Source organism: Podarcis pityusensis (genome assembly GCF_964106645.2).
Source record: "Podarcis pityusensis genome assembly, chromosome: 9".
Lineage (NCBI taxonomy): Eukaryota > Metazoa > Chordata > Lepidosauria > Squamata > Lacertidae > Podarcis > Podarcis pityusensis.
The window spans coordinates 59,219,981-59,236,379 of record NC_138034.1 but is presented as its reverse complement, the minus strand read 5'-3'; the positions used below and the strand labels follow the sequence as shown (position 1 = coordinate 59,236,379).

Here is a 16,399-nt window from a genome sequence, read left to right as displayed (position 1 = left end):
CCAGTTTTATAATATATGAAAGTACTACCATATGTCTTTCACAATAGTGAGGTGCAGAAAAAGGTTGGAAAGAGGGAACGTTTTCAAAAATCGTAGGCATATGAGAAAATATTATGAAACTACAGGAGTATAGGGTTTCACGTTTCAGCAGCACAGTCAGTTGAAAGCAGTCAGTCTTCAAAGGCTTGTTCTATCATTAAATAACAGGAGTTGTTTTTCTGCTAGTGTAGCTGCATATGTGCTTCCATACATAATGTGCTTCCATACAATTGACCGCTGCCATATGCTCCAGTCATGTGTTGGTTGCCTGTGGAATATCTTTGAATTGACCCATCCAGTGCAGAAACACAGGGGCATGACACAAAAAGTTTCTTCACTTCCTGCACCTCTGAAAACGGGAAGAGTGGTTGGAATGGACGTACCCTTTAGACTAGGACACGAGTGGGGAAATGTGGCCCAGTCAATTGCTTTATTTACCACCACAATTTGGCTACCACTGCCTGTATGTAGATGCAATGCTAACTCTCTTCAAACTGATTTGCTAATTAGGAGCCGGACTCAGAAATGTGGTTTTTCCTCCTCTTCAGAGTGTGTACTGGGGGAAGGGCGGCTGGAGTCTGACTTGGGGAGAGGGGGGCAGTGGTCTGTGAGGACCTGTACCAGCCAGGAGGCAAGAATCAGAGGGGCAGGGGAAGCTTCAGAGCTGGAGGAAGAGGAGGCAGAGGCAGGCCAGGCAAGTGAAGGGCCAGGTGCTTGCCCACCCTCTTCTGCACCACTGTCTCCCAGAACCAGTAAAGAAGTGAAGTGGGAAGAGCAGAAGCAGCTTCCTTGCAGGTGTAGTCTCCAACTAGGTGTTCACAGCCCGTTGGGGAAAAGTACATAAATTGGTGGAGGGGGAGTGGTCACCAGTTGCCACACCTGTTCCACAGAACACGGACCTGGGAATAGCTCCCTAAGCAGTAGATTGGTGTGTGTAGGTCTCCAGAAGTGACTGTGTTATCTTTGACAATAAAGAGTTCATTCTCTGCTGTGTGCATTATTTGGATGGGAAGCGCCTTTGACAAACATGACTGTGGCGATCACACAGGGCCCCCGGACGTTTGACAGTCTATTGACCCTGTGCCACCACTGTGATTGCTTTCTTCGCTGCCACCACCCCGTTTCTCACGGGGACACACGGAGTCGAGACAGTTGTTAACATAAACAAATAAGCAAGTTTATTTTTAAATGCAGGAACAAGCTTATGGTTTCAGTTAGTTTTTCTTGACAGTTTCTTAATCTTAGTTCCTAACAACTTCAAACTGATTATCCCCAACTATCTATCTGACTCCACCTAACAACCAACCCACTGCCTATTCCTCCCTCTTCCTTCTCCAATTCCCAAATCTCAACTGACTTTCAAAACCTCCCACTCTAACTTTTACTCCCCCCTTGCATTCCCACTGGCCAATCACATCACACTCATTTAACCCTTTCCTTATGACCCATCCTAGGAGGCAAACGCCACATAATCAATCAATTTTTTAAATAAACTTGAATTGAAACCATAGATTAAAATGGAACCAGAAACTATGATTATGGGTGAGCTCTGGTTTCTGTTGTTGCACGTTTAACAAAGGAAGGTAGGAGAATTTGCTTGGAGAGGGAAGGGGGAAAGCATGTGCTCCTTGGGCTCCAATTTGCAAATTTTGTAGGGACTACAATCTAGTTGCAAAAGTCCATTGGTTGTGTAATGAAAAAAGGCAGAGAGAACTTTGTGCACATCTGTCCTAGGGATGCATTTCCCCAGGAACTTAGAAGTCCAAGGGTAGACATCTAGGATTTTGCTGCAGTAGCAGCCCAAACACAGGTAGGTGGCATTGTAAAACATGCAAGTATAATTCACTCTGTTACTTGTACCAGGCAAGTGGCTGCCTTGGCTGCCTTTTAAATTGTGAATTTCCAAACTTCCTCTATTAGCACATAATTGACACCTTTCTAGGATTGTAACACTAATGATTTAGTGTTATGGAGGAAACCATGGTGTGTTTTGAGGAAACAGATTATGCTGCTTCTGAAAAAGAATGCTTTGTGCTTGATGCAACTTGGATTCCCACTTCTCACACCTTTATTGCGTGTGCCCTTTTTAACAGAATCCAAGGCAAAAAGAACTTGAATAGCATTACCCTATTTGTTCTTTTTTACCTCTTTGTGAGCCTGGCAGTTCCTCCTTTTTCCTTATAAACCATTGGAAACACTGTTACTTTTAGCAACATAAACATTTACCTTTGTAATTTACAGCGGAAAGTTTTTTTTTAAAGAGCAGAATAGGATTATGGGGTGGAAAGTAAGAATTTCTTCTCCCTTTGTGTCTCCTGTGACCTTGGCACCAAGCATTTTTTTTATGTTGCCATCGTGCAGGCATTTTTCCTCCAAACATTTCTGTTATGCCTGCAAACATTATGAAATGGCAGGTTTATTTTTACATCTGTTGATCTCTGTTTAACATTCCAGAAACCACAAATTAGAGTTCAATACCTCCCTCCCTTTACTGGTGATAAAAAGGTGGAACCATTTTAAATACTTGGTGCATTTCTCTTTGTTTTTAAAAAGAGATGCCTGAAACATAGCAAAAAGTTGATTTTCATTAGAAGCTAGCTAGAAGCTAATCCTTAAATCAGAGACATGACTAAGGCTGCAGTCCTAAAGCAAAGGTAGTTAAACAGTTGTTTATTATTGTTTTATATATGGAGAGAGGGAGAGAGGGAGAGAGAGAGAGAGAGAGAGAGAGAGAGAGAGAGAGAATCTTTATAACAAAAGTCGAGAGGGAAGGTTGATTGGCAGTGGGAGAATAGAATGTTGGGTGGAGCTAGAGGGAAGTGACTTGTACAGAACATTAGGAAAACGATGGTTAATTATGGTTGGGTAACATGAGGGCTAGCATTAGGGGAATATGGGGCAAACAGATATATATATATATATATATATGAATACAGTCGTACCTTGGATCCCGAACACCTTGGCTCCCAAACAAATCAGCTCCCGAAACCCGAAAGTGAGTGTTCCAATTTTTGAACAATTTTCAGAAGCTGAATGTCCGGCATGACTGCCGTGGCTTCCAATTGGCTGCAGGAACCTCTTGCAGGGGTTCAGAAGCTGCACTTTGGTTTCCAAACGTTTTGGAAGTCGAGCGGACTTCTGGAATGGATTCCGTTTGACTTCCAAGGTATGACTATTTGTAAAAAGCAGTGGGAATAGTTGCTGGAGAGACAGTATGTTAAGTCAGAATGCTAGAGTTATAAGAATGCCTGCATCTAATAACTGTTTGTTCTGGTTCTTGTGTTCACTGATTAGACATCTATGCCACAAAGGGGAGTCTCCTTTTATAAGGAGAGTCTTGCTGCTCTCTAAATCAGTAGGTAGTAGAAGAAGATACCTTAGGGAAAGCCAGGACTCAGTAGAATAGCTTAAAGGATTGATCTATAGTTACAACCCAGCAACAGGTTCTAGAAAGAGACCTGCTCAAATTGTGTTTCCCTATCTTCATAAGCGAGGCAGGTGGTTATGGAATATGATCTTTGTTGTGGTAGTGGCCTGACTTTGGAATGCTCTCCTGCAAGGCTCATCTATTTGCACTTTTCAAGTTTCCCTCATGAAACATTGATGCAAAGTTTGTCTGAGCCCTTACGCAGTATGACTGACTCTCTCCTTTAATCTCCCTTCCCCCAATATTTTGCTTTACCTGTTAAGTCTGTCTTCATATTCCCTTTGTCAAATGGTATACCATATAAGCACAGTCTCTTATCAGTCTGCCTTGCAGTTTCCATGTACAGATTGGCAACAGTGGGCAAAAATGTCAAATTTTAGGGAGTGTTGGGAGGCAGAATAAAAGCAAACACCCCCTGGGGGGGAGCGGTTGCTGTCAGGCAAAGGTGAACCACCCTTGATATAATGAGAATAAAATTTGACATTTAATGTAGAAAACAAAACTTGAAGGATTGAAGAGCACAAGTCTTGCTGGAAAATGGTTTTACTTACAGAGGGTACTGAACCGTATTTAAAAGTTAGAGTTAATTGCTTTGTGTGGTGAAAAATAAACTGTTTCTGTGTAGATTTACTTATTTCTGGAATTAACAGCACTATGGCCAGTGCTTAGGGATCTGTATGGGCAAGCTGTCTCACTAGTGAGGGATTTTTGACCAGGAATGTTTGCCTGCTACTCTCTTCTTCAATGCAAAATGATAGTAGTGGCTCTGAACTGTAGGCTTCCTGATCTAAAGAATCCAGCAGATGTCTGGCCTTTCTGACCTCTGTAGTCTGCCCTGGGAATGACCGCCCCACTGTTTTGCTTAACTTTCTGAAGTACTTTTGTACATTAGCTTGTTGCTCATGTACCAAGTTGCAATCTAGGCAGACAATGATGCAAAATTGCCCATGTTGAAATTCATTCCTTTTCACAAAAGAGCACCCTAACCTGTACTGCATGATGTGTAACTTTTTAAATTTCTTGCACCAAAGGGAGTTTCCTGGATTGCAGCAGTTCTCTGTCTTGTCCCCATAAAAGCCCAAGAGAGTTCATTGTTCTTCAAGAATACGGCAATAAATTAGGTAGATGAGGAGGAGGGGGGAAATATTTAAAAATTATATGTAGAGATCTACTTTACAGAATTAATTCTAGCTTGGGGAAATGCAATACATAGGTTAGGCAAGTGCTTTGCATATTTCAGCTCTTCTGTATCTCATTAACTTTTACTTAAGTGGCTCTATTGCTCTAATTCATTCTTCATTAGTCACTGTCGCTAATTTAGCTTTTTCCTAAATTTAATTAATTCTATTTTCTGCATGTTCAAATTATATTTCCAGCTGCAATGCTCTTAACAGTTAGTGAGTTTGATTTGATCTCTGGAGGACTTGAAGCAGATTTCTAAATCTTGAAGCTGAAAGCAAAATATCCTCATATGTAACCTCAGAAGTCAGACATGGGAAGTATTGATTTCAGGCAAACTGTCAGCATAGATCTCTGCTGTGAAGTGAAATGAGATGAGAAAATCATACCCTTACACACCTTCCCCCCTCAAAGTGATTCACAGAACTCTCGCAGAAGGCTATTGACTGGTCTTCTGTCAATGATACCACACTGGTCTGGACCACCTAATTTACCATTCTTAATAGCCCCTACTGGGTGATTCACTGAGGATGCAACAGAGGCAGAGAGAGATGCTTTTTTCACAGCCATCAGTGCCATCCAGTTGGAATGGCTATGCACTTGTGTCTCTTTTTGATCAGATTCACACCAGAACGTGTGCCACCTGCTGTGTGGCCTCCTTTATCTTCTGAAGCTTTTTGGTAAACCAAGCAGCCTCCCAAACTTCCCATGGCGAGAGAGGGGGGTTTAGGAACAGTCATGTCAATGACCCTTTCGATCCACTATTCCACAGTGAAACCAGGGCGTTGACGTGTGGGGTGTGAGCCCTTTTGTCTTTCCTGCTTTAGGGAAGCACTTCATCATTTCAGGCACTTTTTCTCCCAATCTGTCTCCGGTATTGGAAGTGAGCTGAGAGAAAAGTACCTGAAGTGACAGATCTCAGGGAGGTGAAGTGTCGAGAGGTGAGCTACTCTCACTTGCATGCCTCTTTGAATTCCCTCCATTTCAATGCACAAACGGGACAGACACATGAACAACAAATATGGCTGCCCCATCGTATCTGGTTTGGCCCTTTTGGTGGCAAAGAGAAAGTAAGAGAATCTGAAGGGATGGAAGATGGGGAAGGGGCAGCAGGAATAGGAGGGCTGAGGGGAAAGGGGCCACAGCTCTCACAGCAATTACCGTATTTTTCACCCTATAGGATGCACTTTTTCCCATCCAAAAATGAAGGGGAAATGTGTGTGCGTCCTATGGGGCGAATGCAGGCTCCTTGGCTTCAGCGATAGCAACACGAAGCCTCTGAAGCCTGCGCTCCAGAGGCTTTGCGTTGTTTTCGCTGAAGCCAGGAGAGTCTGCTCTTTGAGGCTGGGGGGGGGGAAGCAGCGCTTCCCCCCTCCGCCAGCCCCACAAGCTGGGGGGGCAGCGGGAAGGCGCACAACGCCTAAGCGCTGCTCCCCGACCCGGCTTTGAGGCTGGCGGTGGGGGAAAGCAGAGCTTCCCCCCACCGCCAGCCCCACAAGGTGGGTCGAAAAGCCCGCAGGAGCCGCGCAGCCTTTAAAGAGCTCACCGCTCTTGGGGGCTTTTCCCCAAGGAGGGAGAAGGGACTGACTGGCCGAGTCAGTCCCTTCTCCCTCCTGCGGGCTTTTGCGGGAGGTGGGGGAATTCCGCCACCTCCCGCAAAAGCAGGGAGAAGGTCTTGGAGTAGCGCACAGGCTGTGTGCAGCTTGTCCACTGCTCCCAGAGCTGTGGGGGGGGGAATCATATTTTTTTCCTTGATTTCCCCCCCGAAAACTAGGTGCGCCCTATGGGCCAGTGCGCCCTATAGGGTGATAAATACGGTAAGTCTCTCTTCCCGCCTTCAAAATTTCTCTGATCTTTTACTAGCTCTTTTGATAAAAGGAGTGTTGGTCGTTTCAGCCTAAAACTGAAACTTAATTAGAACCAACCAATCATACGTAAGAAAATGAAAAGCACATGGTGATGCATTAAATAACATGTTCTAGCCTGCCTGCCTTATGTCTTTTAAAAGAAGGACATGGGAAGCTGAGTCAGATTCATCCATCTATCTTTGTCTTGGGGTGGGGAGTCTTTTGTCCTCTAGGTTTTGCTGAACTACAACACTCAGTCTCAGCCAGCATGGCCAATGGTCAAGGCTGATGGGAGTCAACACTATCCGGAGGCCAAGTAACTGGCAGAATCTCTTTTCTTGCAGATGTTGGGGATTGAACCTGAAACCTTCCGCATTCATGGCACATGGTCTCTCCCCCCCCCCCTTCTTAAATGCAATTTGAAAGGCTTTCTTAAAGCTACAGATCAGGGAAATTGTATCACTTAAAGGAACTTAAAAGTCCTTTACTACTTTTAATGGTAAAAGATGCATTCCTTTGAGGAAGGTACCCAGTTGCCAGGGGGGCTCATTCTTGAGCTTTTTGCTGGCTGTGTTAAATGAACTTGACAGATGAGCAACTCTGCGTTAGTGTTTCTCAATATTAATGTGGGATTTTCTTCCCTCAAAACACTGTCCCATTAATCAGTCTGACTGATACACAGAATTATGCCAGAAAGCCGATTGCTATGGAAATTAGCGCTTTTTAAGTCGTTGTGCTGCATATTGACAGCATTTCCATGATTACTTGAACGTGATGCAAAGATTACCACTGGGAGGAAGCCCAGAGGGAGTGCAGCAGCAGAAGAGAAAAATGTTTTCTGATTTGATGAAGTACATCTTACAAAAACAGTTCCAACAGTTATTGGTGTGTGAGACCTGCCGCAAATGTTGACAGAGAGCCTCCTTCTAAGCTCAATAGGCATTGGAGTGAGCCATAAATCAAAAGTTTCATGAAAAGGCCACTCTCCACTAAGGCTGCAGCCTTCCCTTCCATTAAAATACCCATAGTTTGTTGCATTGCAGCTGTATGGCTTTATTTTTACTTTTATCATTCATCCTACATATAGTGTTCCATTCTGTGCTTATTTAATTTGTGTGTAATAACTAGTGTGGTATTGTGAGTGAAATGTCTAGGACCAAGGGGAGTCGTTTTCAAATCCCCATTCAGTCACAAAGTTTCCTGGGTGATCTTGGGCCAATCGCTATCTCTTAGCCTAGCCTAGCATGACTTACAGGTTAAAGTGAAAGAGGAAGAACCATGTACTCAGACCCTAGATGCTCCTTGGAGGAAAGATGGCATATAATTGTAATAGTAAGTAGCAGCAAAAAAATAACAGACTTAAAGCATCTGCTAGTTTCACTTGCCTACTGGAATAGCTTCAAACAGAAAGCCTTGGGTGCATCTGACCAGTGTTTTGATAACAAAAACACTGACTTTTCAATAGTGACATCAGCCACGGTGCAACCTGGAATAAGCTTCTTATTTCCAGAGGTGTAAGCTTATCTTTTAAAAGTATTTTTCCTGATTTGTTTGTTCATTTGTCTTGGGCATTTCAGAAACACTGTACCTTAGCATTATGTACCAATTGTGTAACTGATCTCAGCATTTTGCTATTTCAGCGTGTGCTTGGGTTTCAAAACATTGAAAATGAGAGCTGTCATGTTCCCTGAGTCCGAATTGTCTTAAGACAAATACATTGCTCTGTGAGTGTGTGTGTGTGTGTTGGATATAATGAAAGATAAATATTTCAGAATAGAGTTTCAGATAAAAATTATCCTTCATATTTATGTAAATCAAGAGCACATTCATCTAACTTCATCTACCCTTGTTTTGTGAATGCTTTAAACTAAGGGATAATATTTTGTTTCCAAATAGTGATTCCCTGGAGCAAACACAGTTTACTGCTTACACTGCTGCCACAGTAAGGAGCATGCCTGAAACTCCAGAGAATGGCACACGTGGACCAGTTCTTCCCAATGCAGCATCTGCGCCAGCTGTCAAGCCGGCAGGACCTCAGTATGCAGTCAAAACCTCAGGCTGGCAATCTTCTAATCAGCCAGGTACATTTACCAGCTACTATTTGCTCAGTTAAAAATGCAAAAGGAGTATATGGAAAAGGTAAAATGATGAGGATAATTCCTGTTTGTAAGTTCGAGTTTTTAGTTGCCTTACTTTGCTAGTGTGTTAAAGGATATAATAAGAGTAGGGACGCAGGTGGTACTGTGGTCTAAACCACTGAGCATCTTGGGCTTGCTGATCAGAAGGTCAGTGGTTTGAATCCCCTTGATGGGGTGAGCTCCCGTCACTCTGTCCCAGTTCCTGCCAACCTAGCAGTTCAAAAACACACCAGTGCAAGTAGATAACTAGGTACCACTGTGGCAGGAAGGTAAACAGCGTTTCCATGCACTCTGGTTTTCGTCACGGTGTTCTGTTGCGCCAGAAGCAGTTTAGTCATGCTGGCCACATGACTTGGAAAGCTGTCTGTGGACAAATGCCGGCTCCCTCGGCCTGAAAGCAAGATGAGCGCTACAACCCCATAGTCGTCTTTGACTGGACTTAACTGTTTTTTATAATAAGAGTATGTGGCATCATTTATACAATACATACAAAAAAAGCCACCCTTCTCAAGTATATCAGTAATTATTAATATGATGCACTTATACAGCCAGTTCTGTGGAGAATAAATGTTTCCACTCCTATATTTTTTCCTGCAGGAAACTTCTACTTTGACAATAACACAGAAAACATTTTAAAAAATGCAATTCTCAAGGTACATAGGTCTGTGGTGCCACACTGAAAAGGGAGTGGATGTAACTGCCCTGTGTGGATGTGCCTTATGGCTTAGTTAACAAATCTGTATCCTTATAGGCTCTTAAACACCCCAAATTTACTGAGGGTTGCTATCTAAAATGGGCCACTTATTTATTTCATAAGTTTTATACACTGCTTGATTGTTTTTTTAAAACGCCTTGAAGCTGTTTACAACAAGATAAAACAGTAAAATTGAGAAAAATTCAGAACTATACTTTAAACATACAAAAGCTAACATACTAAAGCAGTTTAATATTACCTCAGCTTTCTAAGCATCTGGGTAAAAAGGTAAAGGGACCCCTGACCATTAGGTCCAGTCATGACTGACTCTGGGGTTGCGGTGCTCATCTCGCTTTATTGGCCAGGGGAGCCGGCGTACAGCTTCCGGGTCATGTGGCCAGCATGACTAAGTCGCTTCTGGCGAACCAGAGCAGCGCACGGAAATGCTGTTTACCTTCCCGCCGCAGCAGTACCTATTTATCTACTTGCACTTTGACGTGCTTTCAAACTGCTAGGTTGGCAGGAGCAGTGACCGAGCAATGGGAACTCACCCCGTTGTGGGGATTCGAACCGCTGACCTTATGATCAGCAAGTCCTAGGCTCTGTGGTTTAACCCACAGCGTCACCCGCGTCCCTTAAGCATCTGGGTAGGCTTGCCTAAACAAGAATGTTTTCAGCAGGTGCCGAATAGCTTGACTATCAACCATCTTGAATACAGGATAGGGTCCCCTTACGTGCTTCTCCAGTGGTTCAAGTTGCAAAGCTGTATTTTCAATGGCACTTTAAAGGGATTTGTCCTTTCGGGGGAGGCAGGGAATGTGCTTAGAAGTTAGGGGGGAAATCTCAAAAGTAAAAGAGAGAACATAAGGTGTTAATGTGCCATGTATTTTTAATAATGCGGCCTTTTGAGCATATGGCTGTGTTGCAATCATTTAATAAACGAACAACTCTTTGGGCTTCAGAGGTGTGGAACTTCAAAGTATCCTCAAGGTGGCGATAAATCATCATATCTATGCCCCATTGAACTCACTTTTAGTGGCAAAACGTGAGACGAAGTTAAGGCTGTTTATAAAAAGGAAAAGACGATAGCCTGCGTTGAATGCTCTGTGTTCTTTTCAGATATGCTACATTTAACAAAAATGCAGTGTTTGACCTTCAGTTTATTCTATTTGGTGGTGGAAAGTTAAGAGTGTTGAAAGTCTTAGTATGCAGTCTTCCATAACTGGTTGATTTTAATTTTTTTTAAAGTATATGTTCAAAATGACATTTCAGTACTTTTTCTCTCTGATATTGCCGCTATCACTTCTGCTGTTGCCAGCTTAACAGCAAGGGCCACAACTGTGTTAACATGCTCTACAGAAGAGTAAAGATTCTTGCTCCCTGCCTGGAGCTGAGCTGAACTTTATGAGTGCAGCTGTTTTTGTTTGTTTTTTAAAGCAAATTATTGTGATGATGGGAAGCATTAAAACAAAAAATCCACCTTGAAAACTGAGGGAGAGGCATGGTGAATTTTAGAGGTCGCTATCAGAAAGGAATTTTGTGAGGTGATTTTGGGAGAGACAATGCCTTTGAAAGCAGGGATTGCACCAGTAACAGTGACGGTAATCCTGGCTTTCAAAGGAGATCCCCGGTTAGGTGGAAAAGAGTATATCCCATTCTATCCCGGCAGGCTGAAAAAGTCCTTTGAAAGTCAGGATCACGCTTGTTGTTAGTGGCACGCTGTTTATTTTCAGGAGTTTTCTCTTGGCTCCTCAGCCACCGTATAAAGTTATGTAACTGGTATGGACCAAGCCTGCCTCATCTCTGAAATTTGCCCCATCTCCAAAAAAGTGGCATAATAAAGAGGACAATGGTTTAGAAAAACTCTGGCGATTGGATTTGACACAGCACTGCCGCTAATTTATTTATGTTTATAAAAAGATTTATATGCTGCCCCCAAGGTGACTCACATCATAAAAACATAAGGAGAAAAATTTGAATAATCAGGGCTGATAAAAGGAGTGACATTTACTGCTCATTATAAAGGCCGATTAAAACAAATAAGAGACTATCGTAACAACTAATATAGCTATATTCTGCAAAATACCTTTCGTGCCGGGGGTGGGGCAGATTTAAGAGAAGGCTGCTCAGAAAAGGAAGTTTCTTAAAACCATTTAAAAAACCCACAGTTAAAGGCTATGCCCATCCCTGAGGGCAGTTGTTTCCACAACCTGGGTGCCACCACAGAAAAGGCCCTTTCTCTCAAGCTTACTAACCAAATTCACATCACACGCAGCCACATGAGCAGGGCCTCTTGAGACACATTTCAAAGCTGGACAAGTTTGTGTCTTTGTGTCCTCTAAACAACCCTCTCCCAAAATGTTTAAGCTTTAAAGGTTAAAACCTGCACTTTGAATTGTGCGCAGAAATACCTCATAAAGCTATTATGTTTCATGACTGATCCTATCATTCTTTTGAGTTGGTTCTTATCTCCTACAGCCTTGTGTGTGTTTCTTTTAAGTTAACACATTATGGGCTGAGGCTGACTTCATCATCATTGTCATTTAATTTGTATGCTGCCTTTCCATAGTTAAAAACCATGTTCAAGGCGGCTTACAACATGAAACATAATAAAAGTAGTCATAAACAATAGGCAATAAATAAAACACAGTAAAAAGTACACATTATAAGATCTAAAAATAAAGATACAAAAATATGTATAAATAACTGCAACAACCACCACCACAACAACAACAAAACAGTGAAAGCCCCTAAACAATAATCCAGCCAAAGAGTGTATTCAGCAGCCTTAGCTTTTGTAGCTGGAGTCAGTCCGGGCCCCGCCTTGCCAAGTCAAGTGGAAAAGGCCTGCAAGGCATGGAGCAGGTCTTCCAGGACTCACACCCAAGATGTCTCTCTCAAGATAACTTGAGAGGCCTCTGAGTAATAAAAATAAGCCAAAAGACACAAAGAAATATAATGGTTTTTACAATCATATATCTAGCCATTTGCCTTCTAGGTGATTGGGCAGGGAAGGCCAGGATTGGTTGCACTTTAAATCAAGAACTAGAGTTTTAAATTAGTGTTAAAAAGGAAGTTGGGCTAGTGCAGAAGATTAACAGAAGGATGACTTCAGTGACTGTGGGAGAAAGATGATTTTGACAGAGGCTCTGCGTATTGTCTGAAGGTGGGAAATGACTGACAAGAGGGAGTAGCTTTTGAAAGTGTACTTTCTAAAAGATGCTGTGGGGGGGGGGAATATAATGTGCCAGTTCTTCTTAAGTGAAAATAACAGCAGTCACAAAGGGTTGTATCTAAAGGCATTCATGCAGATGAAATTGTCCATAAAAAGAAGGTGAGAAAAATCCACAATGGAAGCATAACATTGCATTCATCAGCTTATTTATGAAACTTGTTGGATTTCTTGGTGATAAACACCACCTGTGAAGCATTAAGGAGATTTATATACTGATCCTAGAACACATTTGGAAAACTTGAGCTTTTGTGGAAATCTATACCAAGTACAGGACATGCAAAGGTTTCCCATTATTACATTTGGCTATTTTTAGCAGCGGATACTTGCTCCTCATGCAACTGCAGCTACTTCATGAAATATTTAAGTGCTTTTGTCCAGGTTTTGCAAAATAGTTTAACTGCTAGGTAAAAATAGGTAACTGATTGTCTGGATCTATTTCAGCCTGGCTTCAGGCCCAGTCGGGGCACTGAAACTGCCTTGGCCCGCCCCGGCTGATGACATTTGTCATCAAAGAGCGATGTGGGGAGTGTACTTCTGCTCATTCTGCTTGATGTTTTGGCACCTTTTGACCACAATATCCTTCTGGAGTAGCTCAAGAAAGTGAAAGTTGGGGGCAGTGTACTTTAATGGTTCTGCTTCTGCCTCTGGAGCCATTTCCAGAAAGTACGGTAGTTGTTGGGGGCGCCTGTATGGCACTGTGAAAGTTGGAAATACAGGGGTCAATCTTGTTCCCATGCTATTTAACTGTGTCTGAATCCACTGGGAGTGGTCATAAGGAGATGAGGAGTTAGGTGTTACCAATATTTAATTATACCCACCTCTGTCATTCTGTTCCATCTGAATCATGAGGCAGTTGAGGTCGACTCACTAGAAGTAATGGATGTAACTTAGCCATGTTCATTAATTTCAGTGGGTATACTTTGAGTAAAACTTAGTTGAATACCACCCTAAGACTTGAAGAATTTTATCACAAAGGAGGCTCCCTTCCAAGTTACATACTGATTAGTTCCTTATAATATAAAGCTTTTTTCCCCGGTCAGTCTCCAATATTTCATGCTTTTTGTAAAGACTTTACATAGCATTCTCTAATATCAGACTACAGATAATATACTGAGGCAGGTACCCTGTTAGTGCTGCCCAACAGATGGATGCCCAGGAATCTCTCCAGTTGCATCACTGATTCCATCTGTTCAAAATGAAGTACGATAAAAGCTTTCTGGTATTCTGTTTTCATGGGAAATATCAGCATCAGTATGAAAATACAGTTGTTTTGGAACTGACAATCAATGCATAATAGCAGCCCTTTTCTGTTCAACTTTGTCAGTTTCTGCTCCGACATCTGATACTCTTTGTTTAAAGCTGTTTCTGGCCACAAGTGAATTCAGAGCCTGCCCTGAAAATCCATACTGTTCTAGTAACTTGGAAAATTTCTGAAACCAGAAACTGCTCGGAGCTGGTGCCATCTGTTTCTTTAAGTCACGTCTTAGGAAGTCTATCTTCACCCATTTGAAATGATCTGCACCAATAATTAGATATCCTAACATGTGTTAGGCCAGAGATTGCCATAACACATAACTGTTCTTATTAAATAAGCAGGGGGAGATTTTAATACCCCAACTCACATGCAACACCCCCCCCCCACCTTTGAACTCTTTCTGTTCTGGTGATATTTGCAAAGCCCTCGATTTATGTGTCGAAAACAAACACTGGCAGCACTTTTGCTCTAAAGACGTTTAAAATGAGCATATTGATCACAGGTGCCTAAAATTCAGGATTCTAAGCATTCATTTTTATTTTTATTTTTATTTTTATTTTTATTTTTATTTTTATTTTTATTTTTATTTTTATTTTTATTTTTATTTTTGTAAAACCCAAGATCCCGAAGCAGAAAAAGCTGTTACAAGATAACATGACTTTATCTGTTCTAAGTCTATGTACTATTTGTATAACATTTTTTTCCTCTTACCATAGTACAGTGGTACCTCAGGTTACATACGCTTCAGGTTACATATGCTTCAGCTTACAGACTCCACTAACCCAGAAATAGTACCTCGAGTTAAGAACTTTGCTTCAGGATGAGAACAGAAATCATGCTCCAGCGGTGCGGTGGCAGCAGGAGGCCCCATTAGCTAAAGTGGTGCTTCAGGTTAAGAACAGTTTCAGGTTAAGAACGGACCTCCGGAACGAAATAAGTACTTAACCTGTGGTACCACTGTAGAACACTAATTTGGATTTAGCACTATTAATGACTAGATCATTTTCTTTGCAGAAGGCAGTAAATAATATTCTCATAATGCCTTGCAGTGTTGAGGGCATATGTTTACGGGCATAGGGAGACCTTAGGAATATAGAAATACTGATTATGCAATGCTGGAGCTAAATCATCATTATTTTTTAATCAAACTAAAATACAGCATTGTTGGACTCCTTTAAATGATCAGACCTAGACCTGTTTCAGCAATTTCACTTCTGCATAGATTTTTAAATCATTCTCTGGAAACCCCCCCCCCCTTTTTTTTTTTTTTGCAGAAGAATAAAAGAGGATGTGATTAGGCATCTCTGCAGTCAACCAATATAGCAAATGTAGGAATAGACCTTAATTCCCTACAAACATTGCATAGATAGTTCAGTAGCAACATCAGAGGAGTTTGATTCTAACGAATGGACAGTCTGGTATTAATAATTCTAAATTGTTTTTCTGTCATGAGGCGGCATACCACAAACTCTCACAAGTTAACTAATGTGAATTCTGATGCAGCCAAGGAAAGTATATTGTGAAACCACAGCATAGCTATTCGTAAATGTCAACTGTTAAAGCTGGGGTATTTACTTGTGATGTGAAATGTCAACCTTTTGAAATCACCGTGGCAGTGGGGTTTATTTTTGGTTTTTATTTCAGAGGTTTTTTTAGGATTATGCAAATATAAATGAAAATATGTGAAATTCCTGGGACCACTGGAAGATACAATGGGGGCTATATAATCTTTGGGGGGGGTTCTATGTATTGTTTCATTGATTTATAAACTGGTGTGGAAATATTTAGCATTATTCATATCTAGGTTCAGGTAGTGGGAGAGCTTTGAAATGCTTGCATTGTTTGCTTCCACAGTCCATTGGCTGCTCCCATGGCGTCAAATGCAGAGGGGATGGATTAATATGTGCCCATATCCTCTTCCTCCTCCCACCCACTTCTGGCAACAATACATCCTTCCTTGGCCTCTAGCCAGGCACGGCCATGGCCCCAATAATTCTGCAATGAGGCTACCCTGTTAGGTGGGATCTGCCTCCATTGGAAATCTAAGGGAGAGAACATTGTCCCAGCCACCCAGAGGGTGCATGGTTCCAAACAATATAACATTTTAAAATGGCAAAATAAGAGGTGAATTAACCCCGCTGCTAGAAAGCATTTGCAGTGCTGCAGCACATAGAGACATGCCCCAAGATCAATGATGGATAGAAATTTACCATACGTTATCCAGAGTGCATTCAGACAGTCTTGTAAAAAACAAGAAGTTCTAATTTTCCCTGCTACCCCATGACAAAGAGCAATAGCAAAAAGCTGTTGAGGGTTGATTAGTTAATTAGGACATGATTCTCCATTGCAACATATACCTCTGCAAAAGAGGTGCTATCAGATCAAAACGGTAGCATTTGACACCGACTTCACATAGGTTGCTATGATTAGACGAGGTGCAGGCAGTTCAAAATCAGCTCAGGTGTTGCTACAGTGCTTTGAAAAGGTGGGGAATAAAGAGAGAAATATGGTCTGATAGTAAATGCGCCTGTGTGGGCGTGGATATGTATGGAAGTGTGCTGGAGAAAGATATAGAAGAAGGAACA

General features: G+C 42.0%; 1 protein-coding gene across 6 annotated transcripts in view; it reads left to right on the top strand.

Annotated features, from left to right (window-relative positions):
• Positions 1–16,399, top strand: part of PDLIM5 (PDZ and LIM domain 5) — a 127,010-nt gene that overhangs the window by 91,098 nt on the left and 19,513 nt on the right. For all 6 annotated transcript variants that reach the window (XM_081020757.1, XM_081020760.1, XM_081020761.1 and 3 more), the window contains one exon: positions 8,389–8,573. In XM_081020757.1, the coding sequence (XP_080876883.1) occupies positions 8,389–8,573 (185 nt within the window). The remainder of the gene's footprint in view (positions 1–8,388; positions 8,574–16,399) is intronic.